Source organism: Lissotriton helveticus, chromosome 9, assembly GCF_964261635.1.
Source record: "Lissotriton helveticus chromosome 9, aLisHel1.1, whole genome shotgun sequence".
NCBI classification, from domain to species: domain Eukaryota; kingdom Metazoa; phylum Chordata; class Amphibia; order Caudata; family Salamandridae; genus Lissotriton; species Lissotriton helveticus.
Window position 1 is genome coordinate 1137923816 of NC_136070.1, and position 26349 is coordinate 1137950164.

Sequence of the window (26349 nt, forward strand, 5' to 3'; positions counted from 1 at the left end):
CTTTTACAGAGTGCTGCAGCAACGTATACAATCATAGGTGCTGTGTAAAGGGTTCGCTTCCTATTATCGTCAACGGCGTTTCGATCCGCTAAGGTGTGGGGTCTCGTAAGGAACTACAATGTAGGGGACATCTGAGTCTTGAGACAATGCTCATTCACGTGGGGGTGATAAGTGCTGAACCGTACTTAAAAAAGTAAAATTATGAAATCAGTTTTAGTTCTAAAATCCGGTGAAATTGACTGGTGCTTATTTAAACATTTTCTCGGTTAGATATTTTTCAACCAGTTGGTTATATAATTTTTTCAATGCTATGTTCGAGTCGGGTTCAAGATGTATTAAATTATTTTAATGTAGCGTTTGCCACAAAAACAGTTCTAATGGGATTCATTGATGTAAAAAACACATAGATTCACGATTCAGGGAAACATTCAAAGCAGAAGGCATAGATTGCTTTACCTCCCTTCATTCCATATGTATCAATGAGCTCGAGAAAAGATCATCAACATACAGCTACAGTTGAAGGCAATAAAGAAGAGATCTGTTCCCTATAGTGACCAGCAGTAAAAATTACATTGAGATTGAAATGGAGCGTTTTAAGAAGAATAGAACAGGCGTATTCCAGCATGGAGGAGGTCTGGTGCATTCTTTCACCGCACCTATATTGGTGTCCTTTCTTGTGCCATTCCAGCAAATGATGGGTTGTGAAAGGAATCGGCGTTCAGATGTGCTGCTTGCCTGCACTTTTTGTTTTCCTGAGTGGGACGGGTACTGCTGGAGGGTGAGACCAACATAATATGTGGACCAGCAGTTCCAACTTCATTTGTGTGTGTGTGTGTTGGACTTGGCCCTTCTGGCAGGTTCACCCCTGAACTTTTTGCCTTTTAATGTTACCTAAGTATAGTGATTTCTGGTCTTTGCGCACTTTAGCACTGTGGCGCAGTGTAAAGTGCGTGCGCTCTCTGAGTGCGCGTGTGAGATTGGCCTGCCCTCCCATAGGAATGTATGGGGATATGTGTGTCTATGGTAGTTCCTGATGTGTGGGGAGTACAGGCTCGAGTTTGGTATGTGCGAACTCGTGTGATTAAATGCTGCGCGATGATGTGTGCAGATTTATTGTGCCTAGTGTGGAAGTGCCACTTCTAGAAGTTGGCATGTCTGTGCAGTGAATGTGAATTGACTGTCTGGCTTGTGATTGGCTGGAGCTGGATGGTGTGCCTGGCTCCAGGAGTCAGGATGGGTCTGCCCCGGTGGTGAATGTAGAGATTTGCATGTTGATGGCAGGGAGGAGTGCACCTGGGACCTGAATAGGGCTGGGACTTCCCTCTACAAAGCTGGCTCCACCCCCTGTGGTATGTCTGATGTCCCTGACCCACCCTGTGAATAGGCAGAGGGGCTGAGCAAAACAAAGTGCTCCAGAACCAGTTGCATCTGGTTCGCCCCTTTCCTGCACTTTTGTAGACAAAGGATTTGTGTTTATAAAAAGAGGCTGTGACCTCATGTAAAATGTTCTTTTTCTCCTACTTGAATCTACCAGGTGAGTGCTGCTGCTAGGGCCCAGGGGAAGGCTTGCATTCCTGGGCCCTGCCCAGCCCCTGGATGCCTGCTGGACTCTGTTGCTGGTACCCTTCTTGCTGTAGGGATCCTTCCTTGGGGGCTTGGTGGTCTCTGTGCCCCCCTAGCGCCTGGGAAGCGCTTTATCCTACTTTGCCCTGTGACTGAGGGAGCCTACCCCTCATGGCTGCCCTTATTAATGGCTGCGCAGGTGCCCACCCCGCTTATTTCGATATTTGGAAGCAGGTGCCTACCCTGCATTATGCCCGATTATCGTTATTTAAATTACGGATGCCCACCCCGTGGTTGTGCTCTTACTTAATTGCTGGCAGGTGCCCACCCTGCTTGCCTCGGTATTTATGCGGGTGCCACCCCGCTCCTTTACTTATTTGCCTTGCGAGGGAGCCTACTCCTCTCACTGCCGACGAAGAAAATCATCGCCGCGGCCGGTCCGAGAACCGGAAGTCAGGCAGGCCCGCCTGGACGTGGGCGGGGCTTGCCTTCAAGCTGGAAGAGGCTGGTGCGAGCTTTTGCGGGGCTCCCATGTCAAAGGGAGAGCCCCGCGGTGGCGGCAGCAAGCCCCGGGTCCCAGGAGGGGGTCCGGGTGAATCAACAATGCGGCGAGGCCGCCAACGGCAGTGCGGGGCTCCCAGGAGTTCTTTAGGGGACACCTGCTATTTCCAGAGCCAGATGTCTCCCACGTTTTGCGCAATATGTATTTCTCCCAGAGGGCTAGTGAGAGCCCATGTCGCAGTTTTGATCCACAGCTGCCCAGCAAGTAGTGGGCAGCTGCACCGTTTAGGTTTTCTTTCTAGGGACATGTCTTTGGACTCAGGAGTGAGTCGCACTCCTTCGCCCCTACTTTAGCCTTCCCCAGCTGCGCAGTACTTAGTGCCAGCTGCAGCGTTTAGGCCCTGTTCTTGTCCTCAGCTGCCCAGCAAGTGGTGGGCAGCTGCTACGTTTAGGTTTTGGCGCAGTGGAGCAACCTGGACCTTAATGTGATTTATGTACTACTTTTTGGGTGTTAGGAAATGTACCCTGTGTAGTATGTTTTGCGCACCCTGTCTTGATACTCTCGAGATTTGATAGGAGGTTGTTTTACCTGTTTAGTTCATGTTAGGGAGATTGTACTTCCCTGTGAGAATTCCGCCCCTAGTGTAAGGTTTTACTTAGGTGGTGAGGGTCTAATGTAGTTAGACTGGTGAGATACTGTGTATGATGGATTTCATGGCACAGACTGTTGCAAGTGCACTGATTATCAGTGTTTACTGACTGTACGCTCTATTACCTATTTTTACTTGTATGTTTTAGTTCACCTTTACCAAGTTCACTTTGTGATGATCCTGACAGTGGTCCATGTGGCCCTGTCAGGTGTACATAATCCCTTGTAAATATTGCCCGTGCCAGTTGGCACAATGTATATGGTGTGATTACTATCTGATGTGTTTTGATAATAACAAAGAAAGTATGTGGGGCTTGCACTGCTAGTTTAATCAAATGATTTGTGGCGTGCTGGGAGAAATCGCTGTCTGGTCCACACAGCGTGAATGATACTCAAACTATTTCAAAGCTGCCCCTGCCTCGGGGCAGGCTTCTCCTGGCACTGTAAATGAGACTGTATCAAGTCTTGTTCACTTTCAATGTTTTTAATAAAGTTCTTTCAAATTTTTCAAAATCTTAGTTTGTAGTTCAACACATTATTTTCATGGTTGCCAAAGATGTATGATGTATCGTGACCAAAGTCTATACAACATGGGTTGTAAATCACGTCATAGTAACAAATCCCAATGCATGGTAACAAGTCCCAAAGGTGACTAGGTGAGACTAAAATACCGTGATGGGGGTTTGTAACAATAGTGCTGGTATTGTGATCTAAAGATGTGGTGCTGGGCCGTATGTTGTGCTCCGCATATAAACGTGTGATAGGTAGAAACGGGAGTGAAAAACCGGGTCCCTGGAGTGATCGGTAAAAACGTGTGATGACTCCGAGTGCTCGAATTATTTAAACATTGGTGCAGATAGACCCAGGCTTTCCTGCAAGTGAAAAAACAAACAGATGCGTGGATGACTCACGATTAACAGTCGCTGTTCTGTTCGGTTACCTGTGAATACACGGGGAACCCGAACTTAGAATAAAAACGGATAGACGAGGGGGCGTGGCTAGCAGCCAGAGATGGCGGCTGCTTAATGTAGGAGCTCTGCAGGCTACGCGGAGTTTTTAACCCATCCGGCATACATATCCGATGTAAGTCTGGCCCCAGTGACAGTTCCCGAGTGGACAAAACTGCCTGTGCCCTCCGGTCAAACTCCGGCACGCGACCGACGCCGGGAGCTGCGGCTACGGCGGAGCCGACCAGAGGCCATCCGTGCGGAAAGCAACACCTATCTCCAGTGATCCGGAGGCCGGGCGGAAGTGGGGGGAGAGCGGTCGCGAGTAGCAGAAGTGTGCCCAGCCGCGACTACGAAACCCACCAGCACACCTTTGCGGGTGACCGGGGAGGTGAAGAGTCGTCTGCGACTCCGTGCTTTAGGCTCCGGAAGGGACGGACCACAGCCGCGATCCCTGAAGATACCAACGCGGGGGCAGACGGACTGACAAGGCGCTCCCCGCGGTCCATTGCGCACCATCTGCACGCATCGGGGTGTGACACTGCCGCTTTGATAGAGGAGGGATCGCTGTGACGGTGAGAGTCCCCAACTTACTTTCAAGACCGAATGCATGGCCGAACGCTGCTGAGGCCGATCGCGCTGTTCGCCTTGACCTCCATTACACACGTGACTGCAAGTGAGAAGGGTGCCACTGAACGTTGGGGGCTGATTAAAATCTGACAGTCGGAGTGACGAAAGTTGGACCCCAAGACCACGGAGAGTTGTACTGACGCCTACATATGAGCAGTGGGAGTGGGCGAGGGATCACAGCTACCAGAGGATTGAAAGTCGGCCACCACAGGCGGTGAATCAAGCCACTGTCGCACCCACCCCTAAGCGCTGAGGTCAGTCGGTCGCCCCAAACCCCCTGGGAGTGGAATAAAGGTGGTCCAAGTGGCACCCCCCCCCATACTACCGCACTACTCGTGCAACAGGACACTGTAACAGAGGGGCACTTGGAGGGTACTGCAGCATACCGCAACCTACATTCGTCAGCAACAATTTCGCGTGGCCCTGGCCCCCGGTTGACCCTGGGACTACCGTACTATCACCCCGCCGCAGACCACGTCCGTGTGACACCAATTTACACGGGCATCAGTGTAGAAAGTAAAGGACTGTCGTGTCTGTGACAATATATTTATAGGTAACGAGGACCCCCTGAATATATGAATACAATAATTCCTAGGTCAGGGAAACACAACATATGAGATATATAACAACCTAGGAATTCAATACTTGAAACTCATGGGAAAGTGACTCGGAGAAAGGAATACTAAAATTAACCAAAAAGTCATCAGTCATGAATTTTATTAAAACAGGGAAAAACGGGGAAAACCATGTGAAGAAATAAGTAATTCATATACTTTATAACTGATTACACAAATTAAACTAACAGGAAATAAAATCACAGTACAATTAAAAAATTACAATTCATATAGAAAAAACAGTATAATAAAAGAACATAAAAGTGGCAAACAGATTATCTCGACGCACGTTTCGGCGACCAGCGCCTTCTTCTGGAGTAGCCACAGGTTATCTGATAACAAAAAAGATTTTTAATGTAAAAAACATAAATGGACTACTATCACAATTTTCTGTTTATATTGACAATTTTAACACTTGCTAATAATTCATCATATAAGAATTCCTTGACTGAAATCGACCAGATTATAGTAAACATCTCCAAATGTCACTTTAGGGACCATGTGATATACAATTCCTACAGAACAAACTTATGATATCAAACATACTTATTTTCATTGCTCATTGAACAGCTAAAGATACCTAAAGGAGCGGGAAAGCGGGGCACATGTAGCTTGGACTTGGCACTAGCTCCTTGAACTTGCTTCTCCGTAAAGGAGGTCTTTCATAAAGAATATCGTATTCTGATATATAACAATATTCTACACCTATTGTTATAGTGGTAACACATTTACTTACTGCTTTTATATTTTCACAGTTCACTATGGTATTTTGTTGATAATGGATGAAACACGATTTAACTAAAAAAGAGAGAAGGGTGGGGTAAGGGATGGAAAAGAAACATAATATGAAGTATCGTTAGTTCCCTTAACTCGTACAAAAGCTGTTGCAAAGATTAGCAAATGAATCGGGCAACTTACAATCTCAGATATATTTCATATCTTAACCAGATCGATGCTATGCATTTTCCCCTCCTGTGCTGGGATTTACTTATTCCCATGTTTCATGATGAGCTGGGCTCGTCATGAGCGTGCGAGGAGGCTACCTCATGACGAGCCCAGCTCGTCATGAGCGTGGAAGGGGTTAACGGTGCCATGCCTTGATATGGCCAAAATAGCGGTGGCAATACTTCTCATATAGGGATCTTTTATGATGAGGGATCCCTTCTTCAAGGATGAATCTATAAATTCAAATTTGAATCAGTTTTATACTTATTATTGCCGGTTAGATTAACATATAGATATTCATGTGTTCAGACAGAGCCACGGATTTGGTGAAGGGTATTTTAATGAACAGATGTAACCTACACAGATATTTAAACTTTAGTGGGCTCTATAGACTTTATTTGGACAGCATCAAGACAGTGCATTACGCTAGATTTATGAAAAATATACATTACACGTAGAGTTGCACCTTCATACAGGAAAATGCTAGTAGTAAACGGAAAGAGCCTACACGTCTATTTCGACTTTGGTGGTCAGTGTCAAAATAGTGCATTTGCTTAATGAACAAAAGATATTGCAGATAGAATTGCACATTTATTGAAATTGGGCCATCCTATAAAGAGCGTGTGGTCTAGAATGTGAGGGTTCATTTTTAAATAAATAGTGCAGATGGATGCACGGAAATATACAAAATATTAAGGGATTACCTTTCAATGAGTTTGAGAAGTCATAAAACTCCTGGTCGCAAAAGGAATCAATGGACGATAAACTCCCTAGGGAAATATATAACATACCAAATAATATTTACATGGTATCTTAGACATTTAATACGTCGACTGAGTGTAGTTATTAATTAAACTTCACAATACCTGGTTTAAAAAGCATTCAATGTTTTAAGGTGAGGACCTTCCTCCAAATATGAGGTTCACGATTAGGTTCCTCACTACAAAAGATTAAATTATACAACGCGTTAACCCATAGTATTTGTCGATAATCCCTGGCTCAAAAATACTTTTATAATATGCATATGCTTACCGTTATTTAAAAAGAAACTTTTCTAAAACGACCAGGAGTAACGCGACCGCGGTCTGCCTCGGAATGATGTTTTGAGAAAGCCAACACGAGATCTTCAGGTGTGGGCTATTTAAACTAACCGACGTACGAAGTAGACGTCCCAAATTACCAAAAACGAGGTTAGTCGCTCCAAAAGACCCGGAAATGCGGACTATGCGCTCTTTATAGGATGGCCCAATTTCAATAAATGTGCAATTCTATCTGCAATATCTTTTGTTCATTAAGCAAATGCACTATTTTGACACTGACCACCAAAGTCGAAATAGACGTGTAGGCTCTTTCCGTTTACTACTAGCATTTTCCTGTATGAAGGTGCAACTCTACGTGTAATGTATATTTTTCATAAATCTAGCGTAATGCACTGTCTTGATGCTGTCCAAATAAAGTCTATAGAGCCCACTAAAGTTTAAATATCCGTGTAGGTTACATCTGTTCATTAAAATACCCTTCACCAAATCCGTGGCTCTGTCTGAACACATGAATATCTATATGTTAATCTAACCGGCAATAATAAGTATAAAACTGATTCAAATTTGAATTTATAGATTCATCCTTGAAGAAGGGATCCCTCATCATAAAAGATCCCTATATGAGAAGTATTGCCACCGCTATTTTGGCCATATCAAGGCATGGCACCGTTAAGATATGAAATATATCTGAGATTGTAAGTTGCCCGATTCATTTGCTGATCTTTGCAACAACTTTTGTACGAGTTAAGGGAACTAACGATACTTCAAATTATGTTTCTTTTCCATCCCTTACCCCACCCTTCTCTCTTTTTTAGTTAAATCGTGTTTCATCCATTATCAACAAAATACCATAGTGAACTGTGAAAATTATAAAAGCAGTAAGTAAATGTGTTACCACTATAACAATAGGTGTAGAATATTGTTATATATCAGAATACGATATTCTTTATGAAAGACCTCCTTTACGGAGAAGCAAGTTTAAGGAGCTAGTGCCAAGTCCAAGCTACATGTGCCCCGCTTTCCCGCTCCTTTGGGTATCTTTAGCTGTTCAATGAGCAATGAAAATAATTATGTTTGATATCATAAGTTTGTTCTGTAGGAATTGTATATCACATGGTCCCTAAAGTGACATTTGGAGATGTTTACTATAATCTGGTCGATTTCAGTCAAGGAATTCTTATATGATAAATTATTAGCAAGTGTTAAAATTGTCAATATAAACAGAAAATTGTGATAGTAGTCCATTTATGTTTTTTACATTAAAAATCTTTTTTGTTATCAGATAACCTGTGGCTACTCCAGAAGAAGGCGCTGGTCGCCGAAACGCGCGTCGAGATAATCTGTTTGCCACTTTTATGTTCTTTTATTATACTGTTTTTTTCTATATGAATTGTAATTTTTTAATTGTACTGTGATTTTATTTCCTGTTAGTTTAATTTGTGTAATCAGTTATAAAGTATATGAATTACTTATTTCTTCACATGGTTTTCCCCGTTTTTCCCTGTTTTAATAAAATTCATGACTGATGACTTTTTGGTTAATTTTAGTATTCCTTTCTCCGAGTCACTTTCCCATGAGTTTCAAGTATTGAATTGCCTAGGTTGTTATATATCTCATGTGTCTGTGACAATAATCACCATGTCAGGCAGAGGCCCACAAAACACGTAGACGCAGTCAAAACTGGAGAAATATGCGTACGACAAACACAACCCGCCTCAGACGGAGGGGCGCTCCCCCCCAGGAAAAGGTCAGGACACGGACGGAACTAAGAGGGTGACACTGGAGGATATCATGAAAACGTTATCCAACGTACAGACGACGGTGGGGTCAATCTCGACGGACGTGAACCTACTACGAGCGGATTTTCACAAAATGTCGGAACGAGTGGCACAGGTTGAAGTGGTGGCTAAATCCCTGGTTGACGACACCTCGGAGCTACAACAGGCCATGGAACGGATGGACGCCGTGACGCGAAAACTACAGGAGAAGCTGGATGACCAGGAAGGGCACTCGAGGAGGAACAATGTACGCATTCTTGGCATACCAGAGTCGGAAGGCAAGAGGGCAATGGACCTTTATATAGAAGAACTTATAAAGAATACTTTGCAGCCCAAAGGCCTGTCACAGTTCTTCTCGGTTGAGAGAGCACACAGAGTACCTGGGGGAGTTCCGAAACCAGGCGCTCCACCGCGCCCAGTACTAGCCCGCTTGTTCAATTTCAGGGATCGAGATGCGATACTTCAAGCTGCGAGAGTCTTACCGCCCATCAAAATCCAAAACTCGACGCTGGCCTTTTTCCCCGACTAAACGGCTGAGGTTGCCCGACGCCGAAAAACGTTTCTTGAAGTAAAAAAAGCGCTGCAAGCAAAAGAACTTTCGTACTCCATGCTGTTCCCGGCAAAACTGCGGGTCGTGGCTGACGGACGGGCATGTTTTTTTGATACGCCTGAGGCAGCACAGGACTGGCTGGAGGGATGGCGTCGGGTGGGGGCGCCTCGCCGCAACAACAAGGGACAGCGGAATCAACACGGAGGAGCGCCCACAGAGACTCACACACCCGGATCAGGGCATCCGGAACAGACGTCGGAAGCAGGGTCGGACGACGGCCGGCAACGACAAGAATAGCGAGGCCCGCGACTCCATGGCTAAGAGGGGATGCTTCTCATGTCGCGGACAGGCAGCCGTTATACTCCGCAACGGGGGACGCTGGAAGGGTCAGACATGACCACAGCTGCATGAGACTCCACACCCCCGCAAGCAAGTACAATGGGTTGGGGAAGGGTAGAGCACTCTGCAAAGTTGGGGAGGTGGGCGGTTCTATGTCCGCTGAGCAGGGAGGCAGGGAGGGGGTGGAGGGGGGGAAGTGTAATTGTTTTGGTTCAGGATCTACACGTGGATATGCACGGTATCTGAGACGGCGCACTCACATTTTGAAGGAACTCGACACAAGGGCAGGGAACTCCCACCACACTACCCTATGTCAGGTCACCCACAGCGCGACGCCCTTGATGGCGTGACACACTACAATATGGTTCCCCCTCTCAAATTACTCACTTGGAATGTGCGAGGTCTAGGAGACAAAATTAAGAGAGGATTGGTACTAAGAGCAATCAAAAGACAGAGCCCGGCACTGGTTCTGCTCCAAGAATCACACCTTACAGGGAAGGCATGCCGAGCGCTTGATAGACGGGGCTATAAGATGATAGCACATTCAGAATTCACCTCTGGTTCAAGAGGGACAGGTATACTGGTTAAAACGACCTCCCCTTTCATTGTCCTACAACACAAGATAGACGACCAGGGTCGCTTTGCAGCGGTCCATGGGCAATGGGAAGGCCGCCTTTTGAATGTAGTGTCAGTTTACATACCGCCAGCCCTTCACTCATCTGCGCTCCCAGCACTGGGGGAATTCCTGTCGACTCTCCCGCAGGGGGAGACTATCGTTGGGGGAGACTTCAATTCCATACTGGATCCGACACTTGACTAATTTCCCATACGAACGCGCCCACCCGGACCCTCCAGACTTGCAGGATTTCTGGAGGCGATGGGACTGGCGGACCTCTGGAGATACACACACCCCACAGCACAACAATACACATACCATTCACCAGTCCATAACAGTCTATCTAGAATAGACTATTTCCTGGGGTTAGGCAATGTACTGAATTGCATCGACACCGTTGACATGCTACCCAGAGGCATATCCGACCACTCTCCGGTGGTACTGTCCCTCTCCTGTTGGGAAAAGACACGAAAACGAGTTTACCCCATATATCCCACGTATCTCACGGTCCCTAAAATAAGAAAAGAACTTAAGGTAACAACCACCCATTATTTCACTGAGAACGAATCGTCGGTAGAGTCTCCCACAACCTTGTGGGAAGCTTATAAAACAGTCTTGAGAGGACAGGCAATTGCTACCATTTCGGGGCACAAACGCATGTATCAACAGGAACTCGCGAAACTCGAACTGGCACTCCACTCAGCGAACACTGCATGACGGACCCCACACCAGACGCTGCACACACGTTAAAACTGTGCCAGCAGCAATATCACGACCATCTCACCACGCAAGTCGTTGAAGATATCAACAATACGGCCCATAGAATCTATGACATTGGCGACAAGGCAGGGAAAATGCTGGCATGGCTGGACAAGAGAGGAGGGAGTGCCAGGGGCATACAACACCTGCATGACCGGGGGGGACGGCTGCGATCGCACCCTGAAGATGTAGTGACTATATTAGCAGAACATTTTCAAGCAGTTTACACCCCAGAGAAGGAGGTAACTGAGCAGATGGCTCAGGATTCCTTAAATCACATACAATTGCCAACGCTTCCGCCGGAAGCGGTGCTGGAACTGGAGGCGGAGTTGACAATAGAAGAAATACAGGGGGCGATTGCGGCCATACCGTCGGGAAAGGCTCTGGGCCCGAACGGGTTCCCCATATAGTGGTACAAGCTAATGTCAGACAGACTCAGTGGACCATTGTTATCAATGTATACTGAGTGTTTTGAGAAGGCGGAACTCCCGCTGGAGCAACGCACTGCAATGATCGTGGCCATACCAAAACCCGGTAAACCCCCGGCGAACTGTTCGTCTTACCGTCCAATCTCCCTTCTCAATGCAGAAGCTAAGATACTGGCGAAATTACTGGCTACTAGACTCATGACTCATCTCCCCCTCCTAATTCACCCAGACCAATCGGGCTTTATGCCTAGTAGAAGCACGGCGCTAAATCTCAGGAGGGTACATGGGATCATGGCGCGTGCTACTTCCTTGACGGAACCGGCGGTAATCCTCTGGTTAGATGCCAAAATGGCATTTGACATGGTGAAATGGGAGTATCTATTCGCAGTTCTATCCCGCATGGGATTTGGCCCCAAATACATTGCTTGGGTCCGCCTTTTGTACACCAACCCGTTGGCGCAAGTGAGCGCTAATGGTCACATGTCACATGCATTCCCACTGGAGAGAGGCACCCGACAGGGATGCCCCTTGTACCCATTGCTATTTGCCTTGGTGCTGGAGCCACTGGCGATACTGCTCAGATCCACGCCGCTGTTAAAAGGAATCGGCTGGCGTGAGGGCTGGGAAGACAGAGTCTCGCTCTACGCTGATGACATGTTAATCTACTTAACGTACCCTGACAGGGGCATCCCAGCACTTTTAACACTCTGTGATACGCATGGGCGCACGTCTGGCTACACCTTGAATTGGTCGAAATCGGTGATCTATGTTATAAAAGGGCCACAGCCTTTGCGGATGGCGGATTGTCCGCTAATGATAACTACAGCTTCTTTCAAATACCTAGGTATACACGTCACCGATAATGCGGTGGACTTCTTCGACAAAAATCTAAAGCCTCCTCTAGACCGACTGCGTGCCGACGTCAAACACTGGGCGGCCTTGCCGTTGACCCTGCTTGGCCGAGCTGCTCTCTATAAAATGATGGCACTTCCTAGATTCCTATACGCCCTAGAAAACACCCCTTATCAGGTTCCACCGCGATACTTCCAACAGGTCGCAGCGTTGGTCTCTAATTTACTATGGCATAACGGTCCGGCACGCATCGCTCATATCAAACTAAACAAAAGCTGGTATGAACGGGGCATTGCGCTGCCGAATTTGCAACTATATTACTGGGCCTCGCAACTCAAGATAGTAAACCAATGGGTGCACGCGTCACAGGAAGAACCAGCCTATAGGGCGGACAGGGCGCAATTAGGAACAGACAATATGCTGGCTGTTCTTTACAACAAACACCAGGTAACAAAGCTAATAGGACCCACGAGACACACAGCCGCGCTGTGGCACACAGCGCAGGCGAAACTGGGCTGGAGAGGAAAGATTACCAAACTCACACCACTCTGGGACACCAAGACACTGGGGCAACTGTGCAGAAGTAAAGGATTTACACAGTGGGACATCATTGGCATATCCACGGTGGGAGACCTATGGGACAAGGGTAACGTGATCCCATTCACCCAGTTACAGCAACAATATGACCTGGGACCGAATGAACTTTACAGATATGTGTAGATCAGACATGCACTACTCCAAGCAATACCGATAGAAACTGACATACCGGAATCCTCACCTCTGGAGGACAGACTACTCACTGACTACATACCACGCAGGGCAACTTCACTTACATATCGGAAACTACTTAACAACATGCCAGACCCTACACTGAAATTGAGGGAGCGATGGACAGAAGAGGTGGGAGACATAGATGACTCGGAGAGGAATGAGGCACTGGTATCCCCGAGGGAGGTGGGAATCTCAGCCAAATTCAGATTAGTGCAACTTAAGATCCTACACCGCATATACTATACCAGGCCCATGCTCCACAAATTACATAGAGCACCACACTCGTATTGCCTACGTGGATGTGGCGAGGAGGGTACACTGCTTCACACACTCTGGAATTGCCCACTTATAGCTGAATATTGGCGTCAAATTATGCGCACTCTATCACAGACTCTTAATACTTCCCTGGTTCCAGAACCACGCAAATGTTTATTGAATATGTGGGAACCGACAGGCTTGTCCAGACACAGACACGTGTGGGGCCCATTAGCCATAATGGTGGCGAAACGGGACATCGTCCAAAAATGGGGCGCACCTGACCTTCCTACAGTGTCACAGTGGTGCAGAAACATGGACTCCCTTATGTTTACAGAAAGGGCGGTGTATGTGCTCAGAGCATGCCCCCGCAAGTGGAATAGAATTTGGTCTGCTTGGAATACCAACAGAGGAGACTTATGTGACCCGCTGTCCGAAGATGAAAGTGTCAGTTCGGACAAAGAGGGGGATGGGGACTAGATAAAGACTAAAAGGAGAATAGCCGGGAGAGGGAACGTTGCGAGATCGCGCTTGACATAGAATACCTGACACCCCAGTCTTCCTGCACTTGTGTGTCACTTTATGTGTTGTCAAAGACGTAGTGTTAACCAAAGTGAAATTTTCTTTTGTCTTGTTAACCAACGTGAAATTTTTTTTTGTCTTGAACCTAAGTTGCAAGTTAAGATATAAAGATATGAAAAAAATAGACCTCAGACCAGACCGCATAAGTGATTTGCATGTTCTGCACATCATAAGAGTTACTGCGCCGCCGGACCCCAGGGTTGTCGGCTAAATGGCTGTGTACTTTTCCAGAGACATCGAAGAGCTACAACAAGCATCACGGCCGGCCCACGGGGTTGTAGGCCTCAAATTGTGTTTAACTAACTGCACAATAGAGGTCTTTTAAAAAAACAAAAAAACAAAAAAAAACGGATAGACGAGACTCAAATGGGTCGTAACCCTGACAACAATCGAGTTACTTACTTAAATGAACCTCCGAGGAGTTTTGTGTCTGGGCTTCCCTGCGTACGGCATTGCGAGTGCCTCGAGGGGGTGTACCGGGTGATAACTGCGCGTCTAACAGTGTGAACATAAAAGACGGACTTAAACCCAGGGTAGTGGGCGCCATCTTAGAGTGGTGGAAAATAGTCCATTAGTATACAATGTGCATGTGTACAAAGAACCTCGTGCGAAATATGAATCATATTCTAAACATACCCTGGTGTGAATACAATAAACAATCCTGTCTGATAATCAATGGATATAAATCATAAATTGGTATAAACGTTAATACCTAATGAAACAAAACATGCAGAAGTGTACATCATGTCGTTAAAAATTGTGCATAACAAAAATGTTCACTACTTGTAGTATAGTCAAAGGTAACATAGGAATTCCATCCTATCGTTTAACCCGTTCGGCTGCATCGTGGCCATATAGCGGATCCAGTAATTTTCTCGTTTGAGAAGAGTGTTCTTGTTGTGTCTGGTGGGTTTGATTTGTTCCAGGATCAGGTATTTCAAATGGGCTACAGAATGATTTTTTTCAACATAGTGCGCTGCCACGGTGGATTTGACATTTTTTGTGCGAATGTTGCTTTTATGTTCCAGTATGCGAACTCAGATCTTTCTTTCAGTGTGGCCTATATAACATAGGCCACATGGACATTTGAGCATATAGATTACGTTGGCAGAATTGCATGTGGCATTAACTTTTAATTTCACTCTGTGTCCTTTCATCGGATGGTTTGTATAGTTACCTGGTATGGCATTGTTGCAATTGCTGCAATTGTAGCATGGTAAAAGACCCTTGTATGTTTGAGTCTCCGCTGTGTCATGAGGTCTTGTGAGAATTTCTTTAAGATTGCGTCCTCTGGTATAGGCAAAAATCGGATTTTGGGCAAAGATGTTTTGGAAATCTGGTTCAGTACTTAGTAATGGCCAGTGTTTTAAAATCATTTTTCGAAACTGGTTACTGGTAACCGTATATTTGGACACTACCACCAAGCGAGTATTCTCCTGTTTGGGTTTCATACGTAGCAGATCTTCACGATTTATATTGTTGCATCGTGCAGCCGCTTTGTCTAGAGTTTCTTGTGGGTACTCACGTGCTTTGAATCTTGCTAGTCTATGTTTCTGTTGTTTGTCACTTTCCAAAGGAGAAGACACTATGCGCTTGACTCTCAATAGTTGTGAGTATGGCAGGTTGAGTTTGAGTCCTGGTTGGTGGAAACTGTTGTAATGCAGTATAGAGTTGCGATCGGTACGTTTGCGAAAACCTCTGCGGGTCAAAACCCGCAGAGGTGGCAAAAACACCAACCGAGCCAGAAAAAAGGAAACCCTCACGCAAGAAATAATAGAGTCTAACAACTTAGTAATTAACATCTCCACATATCAACTAAGCCCTGAAGAGACATTGACCTTACAGAAAGGACAATCTTTTGTGCCCACCACCAGTACAAACACGCTGGAATTAGAAGTCAGTACTTTCAAGTTAATGCGTAACATACGTCTACGACATTACTTTCAGAACATCGTTCAAACCACAGTGCAAGAAGAGGACATATTGAGGGGACTCCGCCCCCACAGCACATTTTTGGCACCCCAGAGTCATAAAACTTTAGATACCTTTGAAAATATGATCAAACACGAGATATCCAGTCTCCCATTTCAGCCTGCCATCAAACGGGGCAATTTGTCCAAAAAAGAGAAAAACATTTTACAAAAGCTGGCCAACAATTCTTCTATAGTATGTCAAACGGCTGATAAAGGGGGAGCATTAGTAATCATGGACTCTATCTTCTATCATGAACAAATGATACAACACACATCTGATATCAACACATACGCTCCTCCTTCAAAAGATCCTACGAATGAATACGCTGCAATTCTCAATGTAATCTTACAAAAAGCATTTGACAACGGCACCATTAATGATAGAGCAAGACGATACTTAGCACCCAATAATCCTTCAGCACCAATGATGTATCTGGTGCCCAAGATACATAAGCATCCAACCCGGCCACCATTCCGGCCCATAGTATCGACAAAAAGAAGTATCCATGAGACGACTGGCAAATTCATCGACGAATATCTCCAAACTTTTGTATTAGAGGCTGAGTCTTACATCCGCGACACCACTGACTTCCTGGTGAAACTAAACAGGAGCATCAATACACTGGGAGAACAAGAACTGATACTATGCACAGTGGACGTGTGTTCACTGTACACGTCTATACCCCATGATCTAGGAATAGAGGCAGTAGAGAAAGCTCTCATTGGATCCACCCTGGATGCAGATCTCCAAACATTTTTAATGGAACTCCTAATATTCACGCTTTACCACAGCTACTTCACAGTTAACGACAAGTGGTTTCACCAACTATGCGGCACGTCCATGGGAAATTGTGCAGCTCCGTCCTATGCCAACATCTTCATGAAGACATTTGAGGAAACACACATTTTGGATAAGACAGCAAGGAAGACCTACGGCAAATTATATCTCAGGTTTATTGATGACATATTCATCCTTTGGGCAGGTCCAAGAACCAGCCTACTAAATTTCTTAGAGAGTTGGAACCTAATTAATGATCGTATACAGTTCACTTTGAACTATGACACAACAAACATCCATTTTCTAGATGTATTAGTCAACAGACAGGATGGCAAGATGTCAACGACAATTTTTCGCAAACCCACCGATCGCAACTCTATACTGCATTACAACAGTTTCCACCGACCAGGACTCAAACTCAACCTGCCATGCTCACAACTATTGAGAGTCAAGCGCATAGTGTCTTCTCCTTTGGAAAGTGACAAACAACAGAAACATACACTAGCAAGATTCAAAGCACGTGGGTATCCACAAGAAACTCTAGACAAAGCGGCTGCACGATGCAACAATATCAATCGTGAAGATCTGCTACGTATCAAACCCAAACAGGTGAATACTCGCTTGGTGGTAGTGTCCAAATATACGGTTACCAGTAACCTGTTTCGAAAAATTATTTTAAAACACTGGCCATTACTAAGTACTGAACCAGATTTCCAAAACATCTTTGCCCAAAATCCGATTTTTGCCTATACCAGAGGACGCAATCTTAAAGAAATTCTCACAAGACCTCATGACACAGCGGAGACTCAAACATACAAGGGTCTTTTACCATGCAACAATTGCAGCAATTGCAACAATGCCATACCAGGTAACTATACAAACCATCCGATGAAAGGACACAGAGTGAAATTAAGAGTTAATGCCACATGCAATTCTGCCAACGTAATCTATATGCTCAAATGTCCATGTGGCCTATGTTGTATAGGCCACACTGAAAGAAAGATCCGAGTTCGCATACTGGAACATAAAAGCAACATTCGCACAAAAAATGTCAAATCCACCGTGGCAGCGCACTATGTTGAAAAAAATCATTCTGTAGCCCAGTTGAAATGCCTGATCCTGGAACAAATCAAACCCACCAGACACAACAAGAACACTCTTCTCAAACGAGAAAATTACTGGATCCGCTATATGGCCACGATGCAGCCGAACCGGTTAAACGATAGGATGGAATTCCTATGTTACCTTTGACTATACTACAAGTAGTGAACATTTTTGTTATGCACAATTTTTAACGACATGATGTACACTTCTTCATGTTTTGTTTCATTAGGTATTAACGTTTATACCAATTTATGATTTATATCCATTGATTATCAGACAGGATTGTTTATTGTATTCACACCAGGGTATGTTTAGAATATGATTCATATTTCGCACGAGGTTCTTTGTACACATGCACATTGTATACTAATGGACTATTTTCCACCACTCTAAGATGGCGCCCACTACCCTGGGTTTAAGTCCGTCTTTTATGTTCACACTGTTAGACGCGCAGTTATCACCCGGTACACCCCCTCGAGGCACTCGCAATGCCGTACGCAGGGAAGCCCAGACACAAAACTCCTCGGAGGTTCATTTAAGTAAGTAACTCGATTGTTGTCAGGGTTACGACCCATTTGAGTCTCGTCTATCCGTTTTTATTCTAAGTTCGGGTTCCCCGTGTATTCACAGGTAACCGAACAGCACAGCGACTGTTAATCGTGAGTCATCCACGCATCTGTTTGTTTTTTCACTTGCAGGAAAGCCTGGGTCTATCTGCACCAATGTTTAAATAATTCGAGCACTCGTAGTCATCACACGTTTTTACTGATCACTCCAGGGACCCGGTTTTTCACTCCCTTTTCTACCTATCGCACGTTTATATGCGGAGCACAACACAAGGCCCAGCTCCACATCTTTAGATCACAATACCAGCACTATTGTTACAAACCCCCATCACAGTATTTTAGTCTCACCTAGTCACCTTTACGTGTTATACATTATACATCGACCTTGAAGTTATTATTCATCTCCTTCCTTCTTGTAGAGTAACCCCCTGACGAAGGGCTCCTCCATAGCCTAAAATGCATTGGGATTTGTTACTATGACGTGATTTACAACCCATGTTGTATAGACTTTGGTCACGATACATCATACATCTTTGGCAACCATGAAAATAATGTGTTGAACTACAAACTAAGATTTTGAAAAATTTTAAAGAACTTTATTAAAAACATTGAAAGTGAACAAGACTTGATACAGTCTTATTTGCAGTGCCAGGAGAAGCCTGCCCCGAGGCAGGGGCAGCTTTTAAATAGTTTGTGTTTTGATAATACAAAGGCTATTTTTTATATAACTTTGTGTGGAGTTCCTTTTGTGGGGGGCCTGGGATGTTGTTGCTGGTGGGTGCGTGCGCAAATGCTTTACACATTGCCTCCGGGATCAGTCTTACTGCTCGTGTCACGTTGCCAAGGGGGTGAGCAGGGGTTATCTTTGGAGTGTAACTTCCTTGCCCTAACTACAGTGGTGGTTTCTGCCTGGCTTTAGCGCAAGCCTCAGACAACCAGAAATCCCATTTCTAACAGTGTGTAAACTCGAAGTGTGGCTTATCTATTTTGTTTTGTAGATTTCAGTAGTCCATTTTTTATCTGTCCACGCTGTAGTGATATTCCTTTTCACAGTCACTTTATTGCACAAAGCAAGACTTTTTTTACTTGCTCAACTGTGCTCAAATTGTTAATGTTTCATGTTTGCATTTGAAGCTTGACCCAGGGTCACCAAGTGCGAAGAGAGGAAGAAGGACAGTGGGAGATGGAAACACTTGGGAAATTGAATTCAATTCACAGATATACACGCACTGCATTTTACTCGGTGCTCTATTAACATATTGTTGACCTCTGCTTCTCAGTTTCCTTCGGATCCTGGTACGAGCACGTGAAGCAGCTCCAGATTTAACCCAGAGCTCTCAGGCCTCAGTACTGTTCTGAGGGGGTCCCCTGCAACTCCGGGCCCCCCCGCACTGCGGGGGCCTGTGTTACGCCCCTGGCTCAGCCCATACTCCAACTGTCACACCTCACCACACAGGCACCCAAATGTTCCATCATCTCCATCACACCAACCCTCCAATCAGAACACTCACACTGGCTGAGCAGCAAGGAACGAAGGTGACGAGATGCATGAATACATAAGCAAGATATAACATATCATCCCCCTTTTTAAAAATAAACTAAAATATAAGATACTGGGTGGAAACAAGTGAAGGAAAATGTGTGAAACCCACGGATGCCAGATTGAACAGAACATCTTGAGAAGAACTAAGCAATAAAGAAAGCAGAGAGAATGAATAAATGAATACAAGAAACATGTCACCCATCCCCCCTTCATAAAGACAGATAAAAATGTAGAAACAATGCTGTTCTAAACATCCTATGTAACTAGACATCAGACTAGACAAAACCCAATGAAACATCCCAACAAAGGGCAACCAATATAAAGTATAGCCACGGGTGACATGCACCCTCAAAACACCATCCCTAAAATAAGGGCAACAAGTGAAACATGTAGACATGGGTGAAAATCAGAGATCCTTAATGTAAGGGTGTGAAACATAAACTATTGGAATGGGACTGGCACCCATTAAGACATCCCTTGTGTAAGCGTTTGTGAAATAAAAAATAGAAAGGGTGTCACGATTCGCTCCCTATGCTCTCGTATCCACCACCAGGGGGCCAAAAAGTGGGACTTTCCAGTGTTCTAATAAGCTTCCAGACAATCACCTGTATGCATATCCTGACTTCCAGGAATTTGGACATCATTTAGAAATTGAAATCCAGCCTGCTCATTCGGGAAACTCCATTACCTAGAATTCCCTGCTCACGGCTCCGTCTCCACTTTGCAGGCCAAGGATGGGAGGAGGAATCCAGTTCACCTGTGGCTGGCTGCTGCTAGCCTGCTCACACCTGATGCATATGATTACTGTGATCTCTTTAAAGCCTCAGCTTCCTTCAGTCCAGTGCTGGTCATTGTAGCTGTTTTCCGGTGAGACCGATCCTTGTTTCCTGAGCTTTTGATATTCCTTGATTCCTGAGCTATAGTTAATCCTTGTTCCTTGATTCCTGAGCCACAGCTATTCCGAGTGCCTGAGATACCTTGTTTCCTGAGTTATAGCTATTTCTTGTACCTGAATTAGCACTACCTGCAGTGCTACCTTGTTTCCTGAGTTCCTGAGCTATAGTTATTCTTTGTTCCTGTGCTTCAGCTATTTCTTGTTCCTGATTTGCACTGCTTGCAGTGCTCTCTTGACTCCTGACCTATAGCTATTTCCCGTTTCCTTGAACCAGCACTGCCTGCAGTGCTACCTTGGCTCCTGAAGCTTTAGTGATTTCCCTTTTCCTGAACTAGCACTGCCTGCAGTACTACCTTGTCTCCTGAAGCTTTAGTAATTCCCTGTTCCTGAACCAGCACTGCCTGCAGTGCTACCTTGACTCCTGAGCCTTAGCTCAATTCTTGTTCCTGCCCCAGCACTGCTTTCTATGTTACTTTGTTTTCTTAATTCCTGAACCTGCACTATTCTAGTATACCCTTGTAGCCTCCCCTTCTGTGTATCATTTTCCAGTCCCTGCCTTTCTTCCCATTTCCTTGTCTCCAGTTCTAGTTTGCTGTCTTTCTATTCTGCTGTCTTGCTTCTGTTACCTTGTATTTTTGTTACCTGCTTTCTGCCAAGTGTGCCCTGTGATTTCCTTCCTTTCCTGTTAAGCAGTCCACCTTGCTAGCTCCTTGTCTGTTGTGCTTGTGTTTAGTTCTACCCCCTTGCTGTTACTGCCTTGCATGTTCCTGTGTGATCGCGAGGATCCGTGGGCACAGATGACTACCTAGGTGGTGTTTCTTGTTCACTATGAGTATTGTATTTGAGTTACAGTTATAACATCACCATAGGGATATAAGCTCCACAGACCCGGCCTTTTCATACATATCCTATATGTGGGTATTTTCAGTCTGTATCTGTAACAGCAATTGTGGGTTTGGAGCTTACTGAGCTTCAGTATTACCGTGTGGAGCTCCTGAGTGCTTTATCCCACATTCCCTTTATTGTTAATGTTGTATTATATATATGTCTTGCAAGTCTGTCTTGGATGTAGTTAGTCTGGATGCTAAATTGCCTTTTGAGTTCCCTTCCTCTCGGAGTCTTAGCCATCTTGTTCACTGTACAAGCTTCCCCTTTAGATCCCCTTTTCTTCTCTGACTCCCTGTGTAATCTTGGGCAGCGCTGTACTACTCTTTCTGTGCACGGTATGTATTTTACCCAGTCCCCAGTCCTTGCTAAAGTCCCTGACAGTGTTCCTGACATAGTCCCAGACAGTGACAAAGGGGACTTGCACCCATTTAGACATTCCTCATGTAAGAGTCAGTAACATAACTTGTAGAAATGGGACTTTAACCCATAAAGACATCCCTCATGTAAGAGTCTATAATGTGAACTGTAGAAATGGGACTCGCACCCATTTAGCCATACCTCACTTAAGGACAAAAGCATGCAATGTAGATATGGGTGACCTCCATCCATATAATCCTTCCTCATATAAGGGGCATGTAGTAACAATCTTGAGTTGGGTGCCTACCACCCATACAATAATCCCTTGTTTAGGGACAAGAATTGTAATGTGTACAATAGTAGAACATGTAATGACAATTGGAACCTTGCACACTGCAAACCAATAATTGACAACACACCGGATCTCGCCACAAAAAAGAAATTTCTCTGCTCAAAATTGAATGTTACTACAGAAGCGACACCTTTGAAATAGTGGCTTGCGTACACTAGGAAACTACACCATCGGACGCAGCTGTAACACCATAAGAACAAAAGACACTGACCTACGAGAAAAATTAAATCTGCAGAAGTAAAGTATGACTTGGCTAGGTAAATAGAACAATGACTTTATGACAAAAACACTTTGCCGGTGAGCGACCTCTCACTTGTGTTATGCCACACTGGCCCATCTTTCATCTAAAGTCCCTCTAAACTGGGAAAATCTTTTTTTTTCTCCCAAAGTGTGGAAGAGGCGAATGATCCCAAAAGGAATGTTTCCAAAAACTCCTCAATGCTTAACAGCTGCAGACCAGCTTGTGGAAATAAAGCCACCTAATTTAGAATATGCTGTAGACAAGAATGTCCCCAATGAAAAATTCTTCAATACTAGGGTGCTGAAAATAAAGTCAACTGACAGCTCTAATTGTGTTTGTAAATGCCGATATTTATTGACTGAGTTTGTCCTGAAGTTAGAATGGCCGCTAGTACATCCGATGATACAGGTGCGTAAAACGTTGAGGAAAATTATGATTATCTGGCTACCAGTCACAGCTACCTTACCACAAGTAAATCGCAGTAGGTCGTTCGTGCCCTCAGCATGTGTCGCGAAGAACCCTTGCTGTAGCCGCATTACAACTCTAGACATCCTTACACACCAAACACAGCCTGACCCAGCCGCTGGAAAGCAGACTGAACATTACTGCCAAAAACGCATCGTCGAGATCTGTGTGCTGCCCCCAACAAAGATGGCGGCACACAGTAGTGCAGCATGCTGTGTGGTTCCCGGTAAATGCATGCACCAAACAGTGCAGCGCAGCACGTGTCCTCGAGCTGGAATGGCGCATTGCCACAGTTTGGTGATGTGAAGATCCTTGAGGAGGCTCGTGCATACCTCATGCTGAAATAATGGTCTTGGATAAGGTGTAGCTGGCAAGTTTAGAAAACAGCACCACGTAATTGTAAATTAAAGTAAAACACTCACAGATGACCACGCTGTTAGTACATGGCTCACTTGACACCATGCGCCCCCAAAGGAAATCATTGTCTTCACTGCTTTCTGACATGCTGACTGTTGACAGTCGCTGACAGAGTCCTGTAAAGAGACAGACAGTTACCTGTTGCGTACACCGCCCTGGTGTAGATTGATCTAAAAGCACAAAGCACAATAATGTAGACAACTCAAACCCACCTTGGCTGGAGCTGTCTGTTTGATCAGGACAGTGGTGGGCCTGCAGGGCGTTTTGTTGCTGTCTTGACTTGTCTGGTTTCTTAAGTCCTTAGTAAACGACTCCTGTATCCTCAGTCTAAAACCATGTTTCATAGTCTATGTAAGTTTCTTCAGGTTCACAATCTTCTTTCAGTGTCATCTTCAGTAAGACCAGTTTTCATGCATGGGTCTGTCTCCAGATCGTCGCCAAAATTATGTTGTGATGAATAACTAGTATCCGAGAAGCATCTTTGTAGATTATTTATTAGTCTCAGTTGCAGGATGGGTATCCAAGTACAGCAGCCTCAACACGAGCAACCTGCCTGCTGCTCAGCCCATCTTCAACTGTCACACCTCACCAAACAGGCACCCAAACATTCCATCATCTCCATCACACCAACATTCCACTCAGAACACTCACACTGTCTGAGCAGCTAGGAGCCTAGATAACAGGGAGATATGAATACATAAGCAAGATATAACACCTACAGGGCCCCAGTAGATTGCACATTATAAACCTTTTAGATGACTCCTGGCTGCATCTCTTTCATAGTCACAGGTACAATATAGACTTGTTTCAGGTGGGCAGTTTGGCAGAGGGCCTTATTTATTGTGATGTCCCTGAAGGAAGCTGATAATGAACATGACACCATTAGGGACAGGATGTGGGTGAGAACTGGGAAAGGATTTGGATTCGTTCATGTTGGAAAGTTGTTGGGATGGGGTATTTTTTGCTGGTTCCAGATAGTAATGTCCACCTATATATTGTTAAACTAAAGAAAAAAAAACCTCAAGCGAATGTAAAGTTGAAATGTCACTAAATGCTTGAAAAACTTTCTGAAAGTGAACATTACCAGCTAAAATAATCATTGATAAGTGATTTTATGTGCATTTTTGTTTAATTATTCGAATAGCGGTTACAACATTTTTATTATCTGAAGGTTTGTGATATGTGAAAGAATGTAAGAGAAAACGTCAAATTGTATATACAAACACAACATCGCATGGAATTAGATTACTTTGACATTAAATGAAAATATCACAGATTGACCCTTACATTCCTGTTTGTTAATTTTAGTTCGAAGTGTTCTCGCGATACCTGATCTGAAAGGGCTTGAGAACGAAGACCGGGAGCCCCTGCCGGAGTCTCCAGTGTGAGTACATCTCCTCACGGTGCAGCTTGCACATTATTACAGCACTTGATTTGCTATTGATGACCTTTTGATGCGATTTAGACGTCAATTCATTTTATATCCGAACATTGTTGTCTCATGTTTTGTACTCTTTCCTTACAGAGGGCTGGATTTCTCAAAACCTTGGCATCAAAGTTTTGTGGATGCGAGAAACCAAATTGCTGCCACTCTGCACATCCTTCACCCTGCCATGAGGGACATTCTAGAGCTGGGCTTTCAGACATTTTCAAACCTGCTTGTGGTGGATGTGTCGGGGGAAAGGTAAAAAAAAAATATATATATATATATTATAATTTGTATTTTATTTCACCGTTTAGGAAGCGGCAAACCCCAAGAGATATGGAAGCCCTTTACTATTCTGAAATACAGAACTGACGCATGGTACAGCACAAGGTAAGGGGAGGAAGTGAGACTAGAAAGGTGGACAGAGTGAGAGTGAACAGGAAAGGGGAATGGGGAGTGGGAGAACATAGGTACTGAGACACAGTGGCGTAACGAAACTTGAGGGCCCCACCCTGAAAACTACTTGGAGGATCCCCCCTCCCCATTCTCCGTGCCATTCTAGAGCTCTCAGGCCAGCGACCCGCCAATCTGCAGGGAATGCGGGGCTGTTGTTACGCTGCTGTCACCAATACAGCCGTTATAAGTAACACTGGATGGTGAAGTTTAAGGTTGGGCTTAGCCTGCCAGGAGGCTATCATAGGTGGTGGTTCATTCATTAAAGGGTCCCTGCCATCAGAAGGTCGGGGAAGTTTGCCCAATTTTAGGTTGGTTTCCTGATGCAGACTCGTGTCATGATATACAACATCGGGCCCACTCATCGTTCCGTTTTGACAAAAGTGCATCCACTGCTCCTTCTCGTTTCCGTTTTAAAACATTAGACAGTGCGACAATGCAGTATTTCAAAAGCAGATGTAACTACAAAGAGCACATTTTGATAATACATTTTTATTAGTAGACAATAGCAATCTTAAGAGGCATTGCATAGCTTCATACACACTTTGACCCCAATTCCATCACAGTCTCTCTCTCTCTCTCTCTCTCTCTCTCTCTCTCTCTCTCTCTCTCTCTCTCTCTCTCTCTCTCTCTCTCTCTCTATCTCTGTCAGTCTCTCTCTTTCAGTCAGTCAGTCTCTCTCTCTCTCAGTCAGTCAGTCAATCTCTCTCTGTCATTCAGTCTCCCATATGATGTTTTTGAGTGCTTTCCTTCCAAGTGCTTGGCTGAGGTAGGGCTGTGTTTTATGCCCAGTATATGATGTTGCCAACCCGGGTGGGCCTCTTTCTGGTACGAATTCTGCTAGATCATTTGTATTTGACGAATAAAGACATTGTTTGTTTATTGCATTTTTAATCGCCAGGTAGTTTGTTGGTGCATCTTTCCAGTTTTCAATTGCAACCCCCAACGTTTCAACTGCTTTTTCCTTGTAGCTATGCCACAGGTTAGCGGTATCTCCGTAAATTGGCTTCAGCATACTTTTTAAACTTCCAGCTGGGGCAGTTAAAACTTGGTAAAAGTATTTAGCATGTGT

At 44.8% G+C, this 26349-nt stretch overlaps 1 protein-coding gene across 1 annotated transcript in view; it reads left to right on the plus strand.

Annotated features, from left to right (window-relative positions):
- The window catches only part of DNAH12 (dynein axonemal heavy chain 12), a 1534490-nt gene that overhangs the window by 112733 nt on the left and 1395408 nt on the right, over positions 1 to 26349 (plus strand). The window contains exons 6-7 of the mRNA XM_078661571.1: positions 24707 to 24782; positions 24924 to 25082. Coding sequence (XP_078517697.1) covers positions 24707 to 24782; positions 24924 to 25082 — 235 coding nt within the window. The remainder of the gene's footprint in view (positions 1 to 24706; positions 24783 to 24923; positions 25083 to 26349) is intronic.